Below are 21,875 nucleotides of genomic sequence, written 5' to 3'. Positions count from 1 at the left end.
CGCTTGTGCAGCGCTCTGTTCACGGGTCTCAGGTCCAAGATTGGGCGGCACTACGAAGTAGCGACTGTAGAAGCCGTTTTCCCGTTCGCTCGGGGGGACCGGTTCTATCGCTCCCTTCTCTAGCAAGCTGCAAACTTCCTGCCTCAGAATGTGAGCGTTTTGGGGCAAAGTTAATGACGGGATCACGCCGCGGAAGCGGGGTGGTCTGCGTTTGAACTGAAGTGTATACCCTTGTCGAATTATGTTTAACACCCACGGCGAAATGCCCGGAATAGCTTCCCAAACGGCTAGAAAATGACTCAGTGGTCGCGGTTCTAAACCTGCGGTCATCGCCGCTGAGGTCGCCGGCGCTGCCGGAGGATTGTGAGTGGGGGGGGACACCTCGCGCCCACGAGGTGGGTTTATAATTATGAACCGTGATTCTGCGCTGCTTGAGGGCAGGGCGAATGACACAGTGTAGGGTGCAAGAGGGAGAAAAGGCTATTTTTGTGAAGAGATAATTTGCTTTATTGAACATTCTTTTGTTTGAACACAAGCAACAACATTCACACACACTGAACACGCGTCGCTCAGACTCGAACACTGAGGAACTGTGTGCGTTAGAGCACGACGCTTGGGGGAAGGACCTCCCTGGTGCTCTCTCTCCCTCTTGCCCGGATCGTCAGGACGACTGCTTTGAAGCCGCCGCGTTCGTCGCTGGCTTCCCCCTTTCTCTGCGCGGGCTGTTCCTTCGGGCTGCCCCCCTCTTCCCTGCGCCTTGCCACTGGCCGGTTCGACCGCCGCGCCGATCCGGATCGGTGCGGGGGGTTGTTGGCTGCCTGGCAGGAGCCTGAGGACGGCGCGAGGCCGACGAAGAGCGGGAGCGAGGCTGAGGCGGCGGTGCGCGGCGAGGGATGACGTGACTCATCGCCTTCGCTTTCTTCTGCATCTCGGAGTAGCGCTCCGTGACTTTATCCACCGCGTCCCCGAACAGGCCGGTCGAGGTGATTGGCGCGTTGAGTAGCGTCTTCCTATCGGCGTCCTTTACATCCGATAGGGTGAGCCAGAGGTGCCTGTGAAGGACCACCAGATACCCCATCGAGCGGCCGACAGCCTGAGCCGCGCGCTTGGTAGCCACGAGTGCGAGGTCCGTCGCTGAACGCAGGTCTCGGATAACGCCAGCATCTGCCAAGGCGGCGCCATCCATAGACTTAAGCAGCTTTGCTTGCATGACTTGTAGGATAGCCATAGCGTGAAGCGCGGATACCGCCTCCCCTGCTGCCCCGTAGGCCTTGTCCGCCTGGTGGGCCGTGAACCTACAGGGTTTGGACGGCAAAGTGCGGTCCGAGCCCAGGGCAGGTGTCGAGTTCGGGCACGATGGTTTCTTCGACGGGGGGCATGTGCAGGTATCCGTGAGCCTCTGCATCATCCACAGGGGCGAACATGGCCTGCGTAGAAGCGAGGCTTCACAACCTGGTCATGTACGTCAGGAAAGAACGGGGTTCCCCTTTTTGAAGCGGCCTGGCGGCGGCTCGACTGGAGGAACCACGTGTCGAGCTTACTCTTGGACGGCTCGTCCGGAGCGTTCCATGAGAGGTCGAGCTCGTCGACGGCCATGGATAGGATCCTAAGGAGCTCGTCCTGGAGGTCCATCGGATTTTCCTGCTCCGACCGGGTGTGCTCGGATCCCCAGTCCTTCTCAGACGCTGACAGGGACATCGAGTCGCCCTCTTCATTGGCCCCGAAGGAAACGAAGTCAGCGACCTCGAGAGGGGGGCGAAAGGTGGCGTCAGGGAAGCTCACCGCTTCCCGTTCCCTGTCCCTTCGGTTGGGGGGGCTCACCAGCGGCTCTGTGGCGGCGGTGAGCCCGATCCCCGCTGCTGCGCGAGCCTCGTCCCGTCTGGCTTTGAGAGCTCGCATCGGCAGGTCTGCGCAGTTCTCGCACGACATGCCGTCCGATAGGGCTGCCTCGGCGTGAGCCAGTCCCATACACGCGACGCAGAACAGGTGCGTGTCCGGAGGCACGATGGGGCCTGAGCACAAGTTGCACGTGGTCGCCATCGGATGCTGAAGACAGTAATCCACGTATCTTCCTTGCACCTTCAACGACAGCGAATCAGTAGGTTGATTTAGGTTGTTTAGGTTGATATCTCAGTTAGCACACATTTACATTGTCATTTAGCAGACGCTTTTATCCAAAGCGACTTACAAATTAGTTTTTTTAATTTACATTTACCCCAACCACCACCACCACCACCCCCCCCCACCACCACCCCCATGAAATCCTGCAGGTGTTTTCATATTGTTCAACAAAGTTCTTGATTAAAAAAGAAAAAAGAAAAGAAAAAAATAAGCTACTGTTCCCAATATTATTGTTGTATACAGCCATAGTATACAGCGCGCAAGGTTTATGCGCATGCTTTAAGTCTTCTTCTCCGTTTTTAGTGTATGTCTGTGGCAGAATTACAGCGCCACATACTGGTCTGGCATGTATACTACATCGTTTTGAGTCGGTTTCAGTGGTTTCGTGTGTACGCAGATATTTCTTGAGACGACGCCGTGTTTACGGAATTATTTTTTTGAACGGGGAAAAAAAATATCGGATAGGGAAAGCTCTGGCTTCGTGTGGATGTGGCCTTAGTACTTTCGATAGGGTACTTTCAGTAGCATATAGCATTACCTCCCAAGCCTGAGCTAACTCAATCACGTCGAGCGGTGAGCCGCGAGCGTGGTTTCATAGCCAGGCTCCTCCAGCTTCACCCACGCCCCGCCTCTTTGCCCATTTTCTGTTATCCGTTAGCCGACTCCGCCCACTTTAGGCTTCAAAAATGCTCTTCAGAAACCTACGGGTGACGTCACGGACACTACGTCCATATTTTTTTACAGTCTATGGTTAAAACATGCGCCCTGTCACAAACGCAGCCGTTCATCTACATTACTCACCGATCAAATAAGACTTTGGCGGGACAAAAATTCACTTTGGCGGGCGCTAAAACAAGTTCAATGCAGGAAAATTCATGCTTGAGTTTCCATTAGACTCGCACGGTAGCCAGGCAAATGGCGAGCTCAGCTGTTGTTGACGCTGTGTGTGTCATGGTGTGTGTGCTTCAAGATTATGACGCAAGTGCTAAGATTCCGATTGGCCAAAAGAAAAAGTGCTAAGATTCCGATTGGCCCAGAGAAATGTAAATTATAAGAATTATCCAATAATGTTTCGCAATTCTAGCCTGCATGGCAGTTTACTGTGAGAAACAATACTCCCCCCCCAAAAAACTCTCCGGTTCTACGCGATTCACGTAAATGACCCAATTGACCAAGAAAACGGCGATTTTCGCCGAAAAACTACAAGTTTGCAGGTATGACCAGGGTTAATTTTAATCAAACCAAATATGCCAAGTGTGACCACACCCTCAGTCTTTTGCCATGTGTGGCTTGCAGAGCAGTATGTGTGTCTACAGCTGTGTGCATTGAAGCAGGCTCACAATAAGGTAATGACTGCAGCATAGCAATCCAGAGTTAATGTCAATCTGAATTACCCTCAGTTTGACCTGTGGCCTGCCTAGTGAATCTGCGGGTAGTTTTCAATGCACTTCTGCACCTGCTGTTTATGATGCTCAACTAAAGAGGTCATTCCAATTCATTTAGAAACCTCAAAGGAATGACTGCCATACATAAATCTGTCTTCAACTACAGGGCCCGTATTCATAAAGAATCTTAATGCAAAGAGTAGCTCCTAGTGACAAAATTCTAAGAAAATTCTTAGAAATGTGGGCGTTTACTCTTAAAATTAAAGAAAAAATCTTAGTAAAGAAAAAACTAATTCAGAAAGCATCTTAACCCTTAAAAGAGGTCTTAAGGTCAAAATGTTTAGGAGCACTGGCGAGGACTTTTAAGAGGCTTAAGAGTTTCTTTAGCAGAGGAGAAAATGGCAGAAAGACGAAGAGGGAGAAGAAATGTGTTGCAGACAATGAATAACAGTGAGTTAATAAGACGCTATAGATTAGATCGTGCAGGGATCATGTTTGTGACTGATCTTATTAGAGACACTCTAACATCTCCGACACAGCACAGAAATGCCATAGCGCCAGAAATGAAAATAATCACTACATTACGATATTTGGCAACTGGGAAAATTCCATGTTTGATACATTAAAACCAACATTCAAACCACCACTTAAATAGACATGCCAACAATCAGTGTAATTGGAAAGAGTGGAACAATTTTTATCATTCTAAGCCAATCAAATATCTTATAGGAAATTAACAGCATGGTAAATTAAAAAAAAGGATTTATATACACATATATAATGTGTGTGTGTGTGTGTGTGTGTGTGTGTGTGTGTGTGTGTGTGTGTGTGTGTGTGTGTGTGTGTGTGTGTGTGTGTGTGTGTGTGTGTGTGAGAACGGTCAAATAGGAAAAATGACGCATGTAATTTCAAAGTGAAGGCTTAGAATAGACCTTATACTTAAAATCACTTTTTTTTCCCCCTTCTTGGACAACCAACCAATCACAGTCTTCAAAAGATTGTGTCATACATAGCAACGGGGTCAACCCCGCCTCCTTACCAAGATGAAAGTTTTTGTCTTTTCCTTACTCAGAATTGCTCTCAGATCGGTCCCGAATCACTTTTAAGCTAAGACTCCTACGTAAAAGTTTTTAAGCTAAATTAAGAGTTTTCTTAGAGGATTCTTAGAATCTTTATGAATACGGGCCCAGGCACTTTTATGTCCTATTAGGTGGATCATTATTTAAACAGACTACCCTTGTCTAGGCTTTCAATCCTAACCTATGAAAATCCATTATAAAAATATTACTAAATCTATGATGACCTAAAGAATAGAGTGAAATTGACATTTCCGTATTGACACTTCAATAATTGTGTGCTAATTATTAACATCAGTTACTTCTGAATGTGTTTTATCTCACCGCAAATCAAGACTGCATTACTGTAGCTCAAACAGTAGACCATTGTGATAGCAACAACAAGGATATAGGTTTGATTCCCAGGTAATGCACAAACTAAAATGTATACTATTTGAATGCATGAAATAAAATAAAAAGTATACCTTCAATGTAAGTTGCTTTGGATAAAGGCATCTGCCAAATGCCATATTGTAAATGTGACGTTTCATGAGTGATGTTATAATAATAATAATAATAATAATTTGTTACATTTATATAGTGCTTTTCTCAGCACGCAAAGCACTTACATAGAAGGGGGGAATCTCCTCAACCACCATATATATTTGCTTATATATATAGTTATATTTGTTTCATTGTCAGTAATAGTGGTCTGTTGGCCACAACAAATATTGGCCCTTTTTCTCATCTCTTTACAAGTGCTATTTTTTTTCCTTTTAGGGTATACAATTATCCCCATATGATATCTGTTACTCTACCAAACATCTCATGAACCTCACACAGAGATAACATGATTAGCCATTAAGAGAATAGACGATTCTAGTCGCCTCAGCCAAGCTCAAGACATTAACAACGCTATGACACCCCCTGCCGAGAAACTTCTCCCTCCACCACATGCAACTCTATTAATGCGAACAATAGAGATAGAAGAAAAAAGGAAAACTGTGTTTCCAGGATGACTGACTATCCATTGGCTTAATGCGATTTTTATAATCGCACTATACTAATGTCCTCGACTTACCCTGGAAACCCCCATCCTCCCCTCTTGACCTACAACAGTTATAAACTAAAATGCAATTTGTTCCTGTGGTTTAATTGAAATCTTCAGGGTAGCTTTGGTCATCTGCCAAATCTACTCGTTTATGATAACTGAACCTTGTTCAGGAAATGGCTTGTTTTCTACAAAACCAACCAAATAATGAAGCAGATGTCAACAGCCATAAAGCCCCAAGGGATAGGCATACAAGAGCCTGTTTGATGGAAAGAATATCACCCTGGCTCAGGCACACGTGATCAGTATCTTGACATTTACTTAGAAGGTTTCCTGGTTACCACTTTGACGCTCAGAAACAGAGTAAAATCACCTCTCAAGCTAAGGGAAGGGTTAAACATCAAAACAGGGTTATTTGTCAGCAGAGATAGAGTAAACCATACATTTTATACTTGTATGAGATTAGTGTGTCAGTGTTAGTGAGACTGGACACTCCTTTTGGTCAAGGCAAGAGCACTCTTTTATGTACCATATCTTCGATAGGTCTCGTCTTTCTGCCTGTGATTTTAGTGCTCCACATATAACTAAGTAAATATTGATTTTTCCATCCAGACTGTTGTCTGTAGAATCTACTTATTAAGACTGGGGCAGACTCTCAATAAGATCTGTCTGTAAAACCGTCATGGTATTGAACATGTGGAGGAGGCTTGTCATACCCGCTGCCTTGAATTAAAATAGCATGAAATGTGAAAATGTGTTTGTTCCTGAAATGATTAAATGAATTCAAAAATTGCAAATGAATGGCTTGAGTGATGTATGAAAGTACAAATGATACAAGGTAGAGACCATCGGTTTTAGGTCTTTAAGAATAATACACATCCCTACTACATAATCAGATTTTACTGATTGGATTATTCCTAATTTAGCTCAGTAGACCCTCTCAGTATCAGACTAAAGTGAAACAGACAATCAGAGACTGGGAACAAATTTAATGAATAAATGGATATTACATTTAATGAATAAATGTATGTGATCACATTTAACATTGGATATAATATTATGTGCCATTTATATAATCTAAACCTACAATATAGTTGTTCTTTTTATACATATACTGTGATACACATAATACATTATCTGAGAGGATATTTGAGAAGTTATCCTGTGAAATTTATTGAGAACACATACAGCAGACTCTTAAAATAATAAGTGTAGACTGTGGCAGAGTATCAAACCTTACTGTGATGGAGGATAATCTGTAACTCTTTTCTTTTCCCTGCAGCCAGCACGACTCAGATGACGCAAAAGCCTCTCTGCATTTAAAGCAGCAGCTCAGCTCAGCTCTGGGGTACACTAGAGACTCTTTGTTGGTTGGTGAATCAAGGACTGTGAAAAGTTTAACTCTTGGATCCTGATCACACTTGGTATTAACATTCGCCTCGGCTCATCCGAAGTGTTCAGTGCCAAATACAGCTGTAAATGTGCTCTGAAGCATTTTGTGACCAGATCTCTCAAAACACAGAGGAAGTCAGAAACACATGACCAAATCACATTTATAGTTTAAACGATAATCTGTCTTCTTGCACCCAAAGAACAGTGAAAGACCACCTACTCACCCATAAGTCAACCTTTGAGTTAAAACAGACTTATTACCCATTTCCAGTATGTGGCAAAGAACCACCTAGGATCAGCTGAGAAAAATGTTAATAGGTGATATTTTTTTTTTTTCAAAGGAAAAATGATAATCGATACAGATATATTAAAATCGTATTATTATCTCATAATAAAACATATTAAAATCTTCACCGTGGTTTTAATGATAAAGTGAGTGTATGATGTTAAGGTCTTCGTTTCCTTTTACAAATCTGGTCTTTGGGGTCTATATGACCCCAACAATTGATAGAGAAATTGTACAAAAAATATACATTTTTAATTATACAAATAATATATGTTTTTTTTTGTTTACTTCTCATCTATTCATTAATGCTGTGTTTTGGGGGATATGAAGTACTTTTTTACCTATTTTCTGCAAAATTCCTCAACTACACCCTTAGCATACATATGAAATATAATTTTTTTATGAAAAAAAACACATTAATGATGATCAAATTTAACAATGAGTTGTTTCTGGATATTGATCTAGGTGTTAGATGCATAATTCTGCCATCTGCTGGTTAGATGTTTTTTTGTAGCTAATATAGTTTTAGCCACAAAGTGTAATTACCATATACTTCCAGCAGAGGCCCCATAGAGATCCATTCATTTTTCTGGATGTGACTTAATGTTCTTATAATAGCTTTTTAATGAATTACATATTTAAACATTTTAAAATACATTAAATCAGTATTTTGTCAAAGTTTAGAAATGTTTTTTGTTGTTGTTTGAGGTCTTTTGAAGTGTCTTGTTATTGCAATAATGCTATATAAATTTGCAATAATATCTTTATTGTTTGTTTGTGTTTGTCTCTCTGTGTGTATTTGATCTGTGTGTAGTCATGTTCTTTCCACGTTGCATTTGTGCTCTCATACCATACCTTCAATTATGTGTGAAATTTTTTAGATTTATGCAGAAATTATTGATTTTATTTCACAATTTCAGTAAAAATGCGCTCTATTGCAGTCACACCCTTTCTCTGTCTATGTGTGTATTTTTGTCTGTGTGTGTGTGGGCGCATATGTGTCTGTGATAATGTTCATTCCACATTACATTAGTGCTCTAGTACCAGGCCTTCATTTATGTGTGAGAATTTTCAGATTTATGCTGGAATTATTGATTTTATTTGTCAATTTCTATACAAATGCTTTCTTTTGGAGTCAGACCTATGTGTGTGTTTGTGTGCGCGAACATGTGTGTGTGCAAGTGGTCATGTTTGTTCCACATTTCATGTGTGCTCTAGTACCAGGACTTCATTGTGGTATTGAAATTTTCAGATTTATTCTGGATTTATAGATTTTTGTTGACAAATGAAAAATAAAAAACATTTTTTCTTCGATTTTCCCATTCATTTCAATGTGGGGTCATATTGACCCCAAGGGACAGATTTGTAAAAAAAATTTTTACATACCTTTAGAACGACCGAATCAAGCCCAGTTTTTTTCTGTGTGTATAGATAGGTAATGTAGAAAAAGTGACAAAATTTAATTCCACTGAGATGAAGGGAACCATTTTTTTTTATTAAAGAAAAGTCGCTTGGGGTCATATAGACCCCAAGGCCCAATTGAGGGTTAAGCCCTATTCGGACTGTAATTGTTCCTCATGAGGTTGTAAGGTATTTTCAACATCTACAGGGGCTAGTCTGTGATTTTATTTACATTTATGCATTTGGCAGAAGCTTTTATCCAAAGCGACTTACATTGCATTATCCTATACATTTATACATAGGTATGTGCAATCCCCTGGGATCGAACCCACAACCTTGCGTTGTTAACGCAATGCTCTTACCACTGAGCTACAGGAAAGCTTTATTGCTGTCCAAATCCAGAATGTTGGTGTTTTTATCTCACCATCCACATAAAAATCCCCCCCAGAATTACCTTCTGTTTTTTTAGACAAACACCAAGATTGTGTGGTAATTTTATTGCTGTCCAAATCCACATCTCTGAGTTTGCAAGAAGAATCCAATTCAAAATTCACTGTTTAAATCCTTTTTGACCACTGCAGAGCACCATATAATAACTGTTGCCTTTCTCTGTAATTTGCCATTTTAAAATTTTACATACAATTATATACATTAAACATATAAATCAAACAGCTTTATGTTTACCTCATGTAAATAAAAGGATGCATTAACTTATTTCCCTAATTTCCACATTTTTTAAATGACACATCATTTTGAGATAAAATCCAAGACACAAAACCATTTCAACTATAGCGCATCTATCTTCCTATTATTAAACAGGAGATTTAAATAATCAAATTGTCACTGTATCTTGGACTTTGTTTTGCCTTCTGTGTTTGTGCACCATGTGTTTTCTTGTTAATAAGTTTCACCTGTTACCCCTGTCATCATCCTCATCAGTCATCGCTCACTGTGTGCACCTGTTGTCACTTACCCCTAATTTCCACCAACTGCGGAACGGCTGCGGATCCGCTCCGGAACGGCGGCGGAGTCAATAGGTTTCCATTAAAGTCAATGTGTGTATTTTCACTGACTGCGGAATGGCTGAGTTCTGACTCCGGCGATCCGCAACCCTCCGGAGCAGATATGCAGAGCTTCTATTTTTGACGGATGCCGGAGAGCTCCGCAGCAATTCAGCACTTATATTGCACGATCATACGTGAATTCGCGAGATCTCGTGGGTCCTTGTGACCTCAGCTGTCAGTCATGGCCGCAGCCGTTGCGCAACAAATCCGGACTTTGTGGGTATTGAAGGATGACGGAGCTCGGAGCCGACACGCAGCAGAGCCGATCCGCAGCCGTTCCGCAGTTGGTGAAAATCCGGTGTCAGTCTCCTCATTTGTCTGTGTATATAGTCTCCCTAGTTTTAGTTCTTCCTTGTTGGTTCAACGTCTTTACTGCTTGCTATGTTTGTTATGTGTCTTGTTCATAAATAATAAAGTTTTATCGTCTTCCTGGTCTTCCTGAACGTGCCTCATGCAGCCAAAGTGTGACAGAAGAACTGACCACACCTAAAAAGTTGGTAATTATTTGACTGACTGTATTGGGGAGAACATGGGCGTTCTCCATATCCTGCTGAATCCTTCAGATCGGCTTGTAACCTGTTTCCAGGACGGCCAACGGATGGAGAAATATGTCGAGAGGTTCCTCGAAATTACTCCCCTCATGGACTGGGCAGATGACATCCTAAAGACTGTATTCTGGTACGGACTGGACGATCATCTGCACCAGCAAGCTCCAGCAGCAGCGATCCCGGGTACTTTCGAACAATACCTGGACCATGTGCTGTGGTTGAGTGGTTCAGCCTTCACCGTGGGTGAGTCTGATTCTGACATCACCGCTCAATCACCGTCACCAGCCATCTTCATCTCCACACCTCCTATCTTCGTCCAGAGTCCAGAGTCTCGTCCCGCTGAGACCACCCTTCCAGGGTCTCATCCCGTCGAGATCACCCTTCCAGAGTCCCCTGTTACTGTCCTCGTCCAGAGTCCAGAGGAAGTAGATTTACTAGACTTCAACACCGATATACCCTGTCTTCCTCCATATGTTTTATCTGTCTGCCCGGAACTATCCGTCAGTCCTGCCCAGCCAGAGACTGTTCCCATCATGCTTTCCCAGCCAGAGACTGTTCACGCCAGGTCAGCCGTGCCTGTGTCTCCGGCCAAGATGGCCGCCGCCACTCCTGAGCCCTCGTCTCCGGCCAAGATGGCCGCCGCCACGCCTGAGCCCTCGTCTCCGGCCAAGATGGCCGCCGCCACGCCTGAGCCCTCGTCTCCAGCCAAGATGGCCGCTGCCATGCCTGAGTCGGTTCCTGAGCCTGAATTCCCACCCAACCACCCTCTCCTGCCCCCTCTCATCATCCAACCATCATCCTCATCTCCTCTGCCTCCTGTCAGCCCCATTACTCGCCCTCTACACGCTAGTGGAATGTTGGGCTCGCTGAGGGGCTTCCAGTTCTCAGCACCATCTTGGACTGTGGATGCCTGGAATCCTACTCCAGCCACCGCGTCGAAGATTCCACATCGGCCCATCAATCCACTAGCTCACCCTTGGTTTCTACCTCCATCTCCACCGTGGCCCATCAGTTCACCAGTTCCACCAGGCTCCCTCGTCCCCCCGGATCCGCCTTGGTCACTCGTCCAACTTCCATCACCTCTGAACTGCACTCCTCTGGCTTCGCCTCGTCCCTTCGTTCTCCCGGCTCTATTGGACTCCTCACTCCCTTCTGCTCCTCCTTGGTCCTCAGTCCCTCTGTCTCCACCGTGCCTTTCTGTGTCCCCATCTACACCTCAGTCGCCTAAGCCAGTGGCTTCCCCGTGTCCCTCTGAACCCTCTGCTCCACCATGTCATGTCGAATAACCTCAGGAACATATTTCACATATTGTATTTCAGTCCGTGTCTGATAGCTTTAGTTCTATCTTTATGCTACTGTAGTGTAGGCTACTCCTAAATGATGACCAAATGAAATTAAAGCACACTACTACAAAACAGAGAAACAATATTTGATCATGCATCTTGCAATGAGGATATTGTCACAGGTGGTTGCAGGAAGGCAGACGGAGACGAGGATATATTGCCAAAAACGAAGGTTTAATGTAATTAAACACAGGACAGCAGAACAGGTAGCAACACACACTAAATGTAACGGAGATCGGACAATGACTGAATGAACAGACGGAACTTACAGATAACAATGATTGATTAAACAGGTGATACAACTGATAATGACAATAACCATAAAAACGAAGGAGTGGCGGGAAAAGAACAAAGGAAAACAGGAACCAATCAAAATACAAACTGAAAGTCCAAACAAGCACTGACACGTGACAAATATCCCAATTTTGGAAACACTTTACAATAAGGTTCATTACTTAACATTAGCATTTATTAATCTTAGTTATTATTAATTGCAACATTTACTAATACGTTATTAAAATCAAAGGTTGTAATTGTTAACATTAGTTAATGCACTGTGAACTAACATGAACAAACAATGAACAGCTGTATTTTTATTAACTAACATTAACAAAGATTAATAAAAACTGTAATAAATGTATTGCTCATTGTTAGTTCATGTTAGTTAATACATTGACTAATGTTAACTAATGAACCTTATTATAAAGTGTTACCCAAATTTTTGTTTAATCAAAGACAATAGGCTATTTTAAAAAGCTTTAAAAACTTTACTTTAAAAAGTATTCCTTTGCAACTTCCTGTTCCGATAGAAAATACGTAATTACATGAAAGAAACCTGTGCTCATCAAGGCATTTCATGGGTCTTTAAACTAACATCTTTGTTAAGTAATGTCACTGGGAAATTACTATGCATCCTAGCCTCAACGGGATCATAGTCTAACAACAATGGTCTGTTTTCAAAGAGCAGAGATAGGAGAGCATCAAACATCTTAATGACCTTTGTAATCTAAATGAAATAGAATGTAGAATCAGAAGCAACCTTTTAATCGTTGTTCTATTTATTGTTTTTCATTGTCACCTCCTTACAAAAGAACCTAATTAATTACCTGCCTTTTGGTTTGTCATCTCGTTTCTCAGGGAAATGAAATGCCCTCTGCAACATTAACACCATGGTTACCAAACATTAGTGGCAGCTATTTTAATTGAGCGAGATAAAAGTCCTTTCAGTGACCTGTCTTCTCCGTATCTGACTTAAGATGAAGGGAGCTTAGAAAAATGAAAACGCTCTGATAGAGCCATGATTCATTCCACTTGGCATTTCAAATGCAATTTCAGATGTAATTATATGGAGCTTATAATATGACAAAATTATTTGAATTTGAATTGTGCAAATTTTAATCTAACAAAATTGAATATTGTGTGGAGTTTTAAATAGTTCTGAATTTGATTTCTTTAAACAAATATTGAACATTTGAAATTTAACGAATTTAAATGTTTTTATGGCTGAATTTTATAGACATGTATTTTCAAACAGCTGTTGTTGTTTTTTTGTTTTTGTTTCTGAATTCTTAGACTGCAAATATCCATTTAAAAAAATATAGATTCAAGTTTTCAAGATGAAGAAGAAATTCAGAACTTCAAATTCAGTTTTCTAAAATTCAAAATGCAGAAAATTCAGATAACACAGAAAGTAGGTCACAGGTCATCCACAGGGAAGAGTAGAAGATCTCAGAAAAGTCGAACGGAGCATTTTGGCTGCACTGCAGTAGTTTTCTGCCGCAAACGTGGGGGTGGTTCAAGAGAATCCGTGTATCATTCGTTCAGTCGTTTTTTAATTTAATATTAAGAGTAGAAAAAATAGAAAATAGCTTGAATTTTAGATTTCTAATATTCTAATAATAGTCCTCCGCTGCTGCAGTTGCACGGATTCTTAACGCGTTTATTGCAACTACGTAGTAAAAATTTAGATACATTTCATCTTTTTCTCATGAAACAACCAGACTAACCAATGCCTCGACACAACCCGTACCGGGGAACCCGTTACCTAGACAGGGCTTTCTTCTGTGTAGATATACATTCACCTACGCTTTGCATCAGCTGGGTATGGCAGGGTAAATGATGGCTGTCATAGCCTGCATGGTCGCCCAGTAACTTAAAAAAATAAATTATGATATAAACCAATATAATTAGTAGTAAATTAAATATTTTAAACACTTAAACAAAAAGGAAAGAATAATGCATTGACTTGGTTATATAATAGACCTAACATTAACACATGAACTGTCATTCAGACTGACTATCAGAGATATTAAAATACATAATCTTCTGAGTTTTAAGATGTAGTCCATGTGTTTAAAAAAAAAAAAGTATTATAATGGATATCTCAAAAGGAATGCGCTTTGTGCATTCTCTGACATTACATTTATTTATTTTTATTAATATTGAGTATCAATTGATGTCAAACAAAACGGTGTGTGTTATTTTAATAAATAAATAAATAAACTTCCAAAGCTAAGTCATTGTGCATTCTCTCCGTGCTGTCCAGTGCGTCCCGCAGCTTTTCCACAGATTTTGAGAGTTGGCCAGCTAAACAAAATAGGCCAAAGAAGTAGACTAATGGCTAGTGTCCGGGAGATGCGAGGTACATTCATATTTATTAAATAAACACTTATAATATAGCCTAGCCTATATTTCTCTTACATGAGTTAGCCATAAGTGAATTTGTCTATACACCAAACAAAATTTTCTAGAACCCCCTAATAATAACAGTGATTAAGGCCAAAATTAATGTGGGTGGGAGTAATGAACACAATATGTTTTTTGTTTTTTTTGTGTGTGTTTTTTTGTCCAAATGGACAATGCACTCTATGCATTTTGTAATAATACAGCAAAAAAAATTAACTGACCGTATTTGCCAGAAAATAAGTTGCATGCAGCCTACCCGAGTATACCTATATTGCATCGTTGTAAACGCATTTTATTAGTAGCCTATTCAGCAATAGTGTAAAAGACGGGTAAATAAAATACAACACTAACATTATAAATGCTATTAACATGTAGGCTATGTGTATTTTACTTTCCCTTACTGTATGACAAATCCTTAAATGAATGCAGAAAACAACAAGAATGAAAAATAAGTAGCCATGTATAATAAAAAATATATATACATAGTAGCCTAGCCTATAAAAATAGCCTATTGTGCCCTTTATTGCAAACAACATTTAGCCTATCTTAAACGCCAAGCCTAAACTAATTTATTTTAATCGAAACTGAAACTGTACCGACGTTGAGTTCGCGTATCTCTCATCTGGTCAAAAGTTTCCATATTTGCAATGTAACATTTGGATGCTAACTATTAATATAAAGAAGGCTTCATACTTCAGTCAAGTCCCAATATACACGTATAGGCTAAATCAGCATCTTCACAGCAAGGGAAATGTTTGGAATAACAGCAAGTAGGTGATGACTGTGCAGCACAACCTTTATATTGTACAACAGACCAATTAAATTAAGCAGAATAACTTTTTATATGTGTGGTTGACTGTGATTTATTTTGATAATGAACAGGCTGCAATGTCAAGTTAGCAATGCCAGAAGTGAACTGATACTATGTTGCGTGAGCGCGCGATGCGGCGCCATCACTTGGATTTGTTCCACAGCACGGGAAATAACTTAATACTCTGTCATTTATAGTCATACAGATAATATGACATCATTCGAAACAGTAAAATGTATATTTTTTTATGTGTGTACATTCAAAATGACTACAAAACGTCATGCCTGTGTCTCGGTCTCCTTGAACGATACAGTGATTCTCTTTAACCACCAGCACATTTGCGGCAGAAAACTACTGCAGTGCAGACTTTTCTGAGATCCTCTACTCTTCCCTGTGGATGACCTGTGACCTACTTTCTGTATGATCAGAATTTTCCGCGTTTTGAATTTTAGAAAACTGAATTTGAAGTTCCGAATTTATTCTTTATCTTGAAAACTTGAATCTGTATTTTTTTTTAACTGGATATTTGCAGTCTAAGAATTCTGAACAAAAAAATAGCTGTTTGAAAATACATGTCTATAAAATTCAGCCATAAAAACATTTCAATTCGTTAAATTTTAAATGTTCAATATTCATTAAAAGAAATCAAATTCAGAACTATTTAAAACTCCACACAATATTCAATTTAGTTGGATTACACTTGTCAATAATTAAAATTTACACAATTCAAATCATTTTGTCATATTATAAGCGCCATATAATTATCAAAAATGTGTGCACAGCTGTGACCTGACACCTGGGAGGAGCCATTATGTGCAGAAACATTGTCTGGTTTCCACTGCTTTCTACTATCCCTGAGGTGCATACAGCATTCCAGCAGCAGCTGGCAGGGGCAGTTGGCTGTTGTGCCAAGAGATTGCAGAAAATGTGTGTTCATAGATTTTACAGTTCACTGTGCTGCTGCAGACTGTCCCAGAGAGCAGAACTTTTGATGTTGGAAGAGTTCAGGGGGCAACAGAGCAATTGCAGCCGTATGTGGCTGAGAAGAAGTTAAGTATTTAAGAGAGCTGCCCACTGAAGCGCTAAACACACCTTTGACATATGAGTAACCTCAGAGCTGTGTGAGATGAAAAAGTTGTAACCCCATCACTCTCATCTTCATGTACAGGGAATTAAACACAGAGGTCTGTAAAAACGCATAGTTGGATGTATTTGTTTTATATGCCAAGATGTGCGTAGCCACAAACGAGTTACCGCAACATTGGCTCAGCCAATTCCATTAGTTTAGGGAAGGGGGACTGAACAATAGCAGATGGGGGGAGTGCTTGGGAAACCTCTTTGGAAAAAAAAACTAAATCACTATTTTTCCAATTCCATTTGGAGCTGGTTAACAAAAATGAGACACTTCACTTTACATTTTGAAAATAGCTTGTATAATAACAAAAATGTTTCTCAGTCAACACATGATTAAGCACACTGACATTCTACACTAGATAAAGAAAATGCAAATGCACATGAATGAGACATGAAAATGCACACATGGTGAGGATAGTTATAGTGTGTTTTGTCTTAAACAACCCTGGATAATTAAATCCAAGTCAAGTCACCTTTATTTATATAGAGCTTTTTACAATACAGATTGTTTCAAAGCAGCTTTACAGTGATAACAGGAAAATAATGCAACAAAGTTTGTTTCAGCTGTACAGCTGATCTAGAAGAAAATAGCGTCATAGTCCAGCTTAAGGAAGTTCAGCGATGGTTAATTTTTGTTGTAAAAAAGTGATTAATTCAGTTCTCATATAATGGTGTCAATGCAGCGCAGATCAATAATATTGCTGAATATTTAGTGTCCCCAACTAAGCAAGCCAAAAGCCAAAGGCAACAGTGGCAAGGAACCAAAACTCCATCAGGTGACAGAATGGAGAAAGAAAAAAAAAAACTTAGGAGAAACCAGTCTCAGTCGGGGGCCAGTTCTCCTCTGGTCAATGAGCGAACAGTGTATGATTATGATTCAGGCAGCATTACAGGTCGGAAGTCAGATTGGATTGGAACATTCAGAATAATTCCACAATCTGGCATCTGACATTAGAAATTTGATTTAATTTCTTTAATAATACACACTAAGGAAGGTAGAGAATATGGTCAATTTATGTTTACCAACAAAAAGCTAATGGAAAGACAAGCTAAAAATATGCAATAAATTGCCTTTCACATCATGTTTTATTACTCTTTGTCTTACTGTTGTCAGTATTTTCAGTATTCACATTTTATGTGTGGGTATCATATTTCTTCACCCTGTCTCTATGTTCTAGGTTTTTGATTTCTTTGTTCTAAAGTGACCTTGGGTTCAAGATAGGCACTATATACATAAAACAATTCCCAATCTTGCAGGTTGTTCCTGAAAGCTGTAGGTTGTGCAGGAACCAGCATACCACAGTGATATGGCATATTTTACTAGGACTATACAGTGTCACTCCACCTCTTGTACCTGCTTCAACTCTTTAAAATGCTGAAAGCGTGCTTGTCTGCACTGCGTTTTGGGATATATGCCCAGGTATAATGCTGTTCTCCATCACTTCATGAACACAGCCAGTAGGAACAGTTTCTCTGTTTGCAAGCTCTCTGGGTCTTGCAATGCTGCAGTTAAATGCTTAGACAGGATAATAACTATAGTCTGCCTTGTGAAACTTGAGGGATTTCTTATATAATATCTAAAATTACACAATCAATTTGATAGGTTACTATATATTTGAGGAGTGATACTTCGTTCAATGAGATTTCAGCAAGTGCAGGGCTCCCTCATAAAAGCGATGAGCCAAACTACCAATTGGAGAACAGAGAGCCATCTGCAGACTGATACAGTTGGACACCATGGCTGAGTAAAGGCCAATTTATACTTCTGCGTCGGGTGCGCGTAGAAGGTACGGCGTAGCATACGCATTGACGTGTACCATACGTCGTACCCTTCGCCGTACCCTGACGCGCACCTCCTCAAAAATGTAACTACGCGTCGCGGCGACGCGGACCGCAAGATCTGTGATTGGTCGGCTGGATAGCATCGCGTTTTCCTCCTACGCATTTCCGGAATGATCTTCTGCCCTCTGCACCGCCCGCCCGCCATTTTTAAATTCCGAAGATCAGTGAAGAGCCATGGAAATAGACCAAGTGACCGAGAGATTGCTTGAAGAAGTGCGGAAATACAGCCATCTGTATAACTCCTTCAGTCGCCATTGATCGTAGAAACCTAAACTCAAAATAGCCGCGAGGAATGTAAACACAGTGGAACTGGAACATTAAAACCCACCCGCGCCAACTAGCGTTTCGGCGGTGTAACTGCAGAGCAACACAGACATTCGCAGAAGTATAAATGCTCACGACGGCGTCGCCTACGTGCGTAGCCTACGACGTACACTACGGCGTACACTCGACGCAGAAGTATAAATTGGCCTTAAGACCAACTAGAAGCCACTAGCTCAGAGACTAATCCTCTGTGATTTCACCACTGCTCTGTGCTGCTCTGTGAACGCAGCACAGAGTTACCTTTTACTGCATGTGGCTTTGTCATGCCTGGCTAGGACAACGTATAAAATACCAAGAACACCAATAACTATTAAGATAACTATAATGATAACTACATTAGTGTCCACACCAACTGGCGATACAGTCCTGTTTATTGTAAGTGTGCTCTGCTATAACGCCTGCTGCTTTAAATGCTCGAGCTTGTAAATGCCAAATGAATTCTGATTGGCCCAGGTAACAGGGAACGTTCTTAGAAATGTGTCTAATGTTCTGGCCAGGTTCTCTCAAATTTTTCAAATTCAGTCTTCCAGTAGCATTAATATAGCGTTCTTTCAAAATTATCTGGCCTTTAATAATGTTCTCAAAACATTTTAACATTTTAAAAAATTTTACTACTTATTTCAGAATGTTCAGAGAACATTCAAAAGTAACGTTCCCAAAATGTTTGCAGGATAGAACATTCCCTTTAACGTTCGCATAACCAAAAACATTTGCAAAAACTTGACATTTTGAGCGTTCAGAGAACATAAATAGAAAATATCAGAAATAACGTTCTCATAACTTAATGGGAACTTTAGCAGAAAATTTTTAGAACATATTTTTATTAGCTAGATGATTGGCTCTTTGTTCTTATCGTTCGTCATCTGGAAAAAAAAATCTGAAAAAGATTCCAATGATATCATTGATCTGTGTCACTATCATTATAGTTGTGGTGTGGACTTTATTCTCACAGAATTAGAAGAACAATTATTAAAACTTTAATTTGCATCACTGGTGTGAACAGGCCTTAAGGCTTAATCAGGATTCTATAATAAACCTAATTTGTATTAAGAAATGTCAATACTCATGGCACAGCACTATGTCAGTGTATTCAGTAGCTAGTTAAACTGAATCGCAAGTGGTTAGTGAATATTACACACTTTTCCTGAAATATTTTATGTGGTGCAATTGTTGTGTAGTGAATTAGCATGGGGTCTATGTATTGAGAATTGCCTTATCAGCCCTTAATCTGGAACCAAGCAGAGATATTGACTAACACAGGAAGTCATATCCTTCCCTACACGTCTGACATCAGCCTTGTTTGTCTTTCACCATATGCCGCCCACTCCAGAGATACAATATGTCAGTGACAAACACTGGGTCTTATTTTAATACAGCAAGTTTATATTCTTATATTCTCCATTTAATGACTTTTTTATATTATTTTTCTTGACAAACTGGCTACTGTTTATTTCATCCTTAATCCTTAGTAAATTGTTCATCCTTAATAGGGAAGTTCAGAATAGCTAGGGTAGACTTCTGATTACTGTCTGAATTCCCAGGTCTAGTAACACATTTGCAGCATTTTGATTAATGTTGAACACAATTATCATTCTAATGATGATTAAATACAGTTTATGTGTGCTACTCCCATGGTAGCTGAGCATGTTTGACCTGCATGTCCAGTGAGGATATTATCCTCACTGGACATGCAGGTCAAACATGCTCAGCTGCCATGGGAGTAGCACACATAAACTTTATTTAATCATCATTAAAAAGGGAGGAAAAAGCTGGATAATTCACATTTTATATTAGAAGTATGTAAGATGTGTGTCAAGTAAAACATTTACACATTTAACATTTTAACAGTTCAATTCTGTCATGCATTTGGACATGTTTGACATGGTCATAATTCAGAGGAGATAAAACAAATCAAATGGGTTATAATTGCTTTGAAAAGTAAAAAGAAAACTGATATGACACAGTAGAATAGATTCAGAAATTAAGTAATTAAGTAAGCATTGACTAAGCATTTCTTTCCACTGACTTGCCAATATGACTGATCAGAAGAGTTTCAGGGTTTTCACAAAATAAGCTGCACATATGCATGTGAGTTGGTATTAGGGATTAAATAGAATTGCTGAAATAGTATAAATTTAGCCCCAAAAAAGTAAACTTTTTTTTCTGTTCTCCACTGAAATATTTTCTGTTTATCTTTCTGGATTTCTTTAATTTTGATTGAGAATTCTCTGGACTTCTCACAAAATTCTAGAACGGAACTCTGTCATAAAATAATTTCTATGCATCACAGGAAAGCAGTTGACTTGACAAAGGCTGAATTGCCTATAGTAAAAGTGACTCTGAACCAGAATTTCATTTGCTCACTTGGGTCTGTCCTATACACCAGTAGGCTACACATACACCTTCCTTTTTTTTACTAAAGAATTGTGCTGTTTCTCCCTCCAGTCAATCTCGTGTTACTTTATCCCACTGGTTCTCAAGAATACACCATCTGAGCTATATCAGGTAAAAGGCCCATGAATGAAAACAACCTTAGGGTGCTGATAACGCAGTTGTCTTACCTGATCCCAGGGACAGATGATTCCTCCAAAAAACATAAAGAGGTAACCCATGGCAACCAGGCAGGCCCAGATCACCAAGGAGAAAACATGGAGCAGCTTCTTGAAGACGGACTCGATGCAGACCAGAACAAAGATAGTGAGGAAAATAGCCAGCGCAGTGGGGACAGTGATTACAAAGGCGATGTGATCCTCGATATCCTGCGGAGAGATTGCAGTGTTACAAAAAGACCTTTAACTGTGACTTCCAACTGCACCTGCATGACAGCCACTAGACAATAGTTTATCAGATAAACTAGAGACTGCCTATCAACTCAAAACCCCACCAATTCTACCTTCAAACTGAGGGACCTTTGCTGGTTAATTTGTTTCCTCTATAGGTTACACAGTGTCCCTGTTAATATTTACAATACACAGTGGTTATAACAACAAATATAATGTATAATTATAAGCAGCGGCACAAAATAAATTATAAGTATATTAAATGTAGGTTATAAATAATAATCATTACTTATACTTATGTCTGTAATGCACTTACATGTTTTCTCCAGTATTGTTACACTGGTGTACTGTATGTACTGAAATTTGGTATTGTAGCACTACATCATTGTGGTCTCTTTTGGATTAGTCTCAGCCTCAGACGTCGTGACGCCCACGGACCGTTGGCTGAATGTCTGATGCATATGGCACACGTTTCAACACTTCCTGAGTTTCAAAGTCGCGATCTGATTGGTTGAATTCTACAGGATGTCCAGGAGACCTATGTGTCGTGTTCTTTATCGGTCTGCCTGGAAACAAATGCTATGACGCCAAAACCCCTCGTGGAAGAAGAAAGACGCTGTTTACAATTGTGACAATGAGCGCTTACCAGGATC

General features: G+C 40.4%; 1 protein-coding gene across 1 annotated transcript in view; it reads right to left on the bottom strand.

Annotated features, from left to right (window-relative positions):
• The window catches only part of adcy2a (adenylate cyclase 2a), a 190,660-nt gene that overhangs the window by 145,407 nt on the left and 23,378 nt on the right, over positions 1-21,875 (bottom strand). The window contains exon 2 of the mRNA XM_082150260.1: positions 21,004-21,201. Coding sequence (XP_082006386.1) covers positions 21,004-21,201 — 198 coding nt within the window. The remainder of the gene's footprint in view (positions 1-21,003; positions 21,202-21,875) is intronic.

This window comes from Leuciscus leuciscus (assembly GCF_965113295.1).
Source record: "Leuciscus leuciscus genome assembly, chromosome: 20".
Lineage (NCBI taxonomy): Eukaryota > Metazoa > Chordata > Actinopteri > Cypriniformes > Leuciscidae > Leuciscus > Leuciscus leuciscus.
This window is presented reverse-complemented; position numbering and strand designations above follow the sequence as displayed.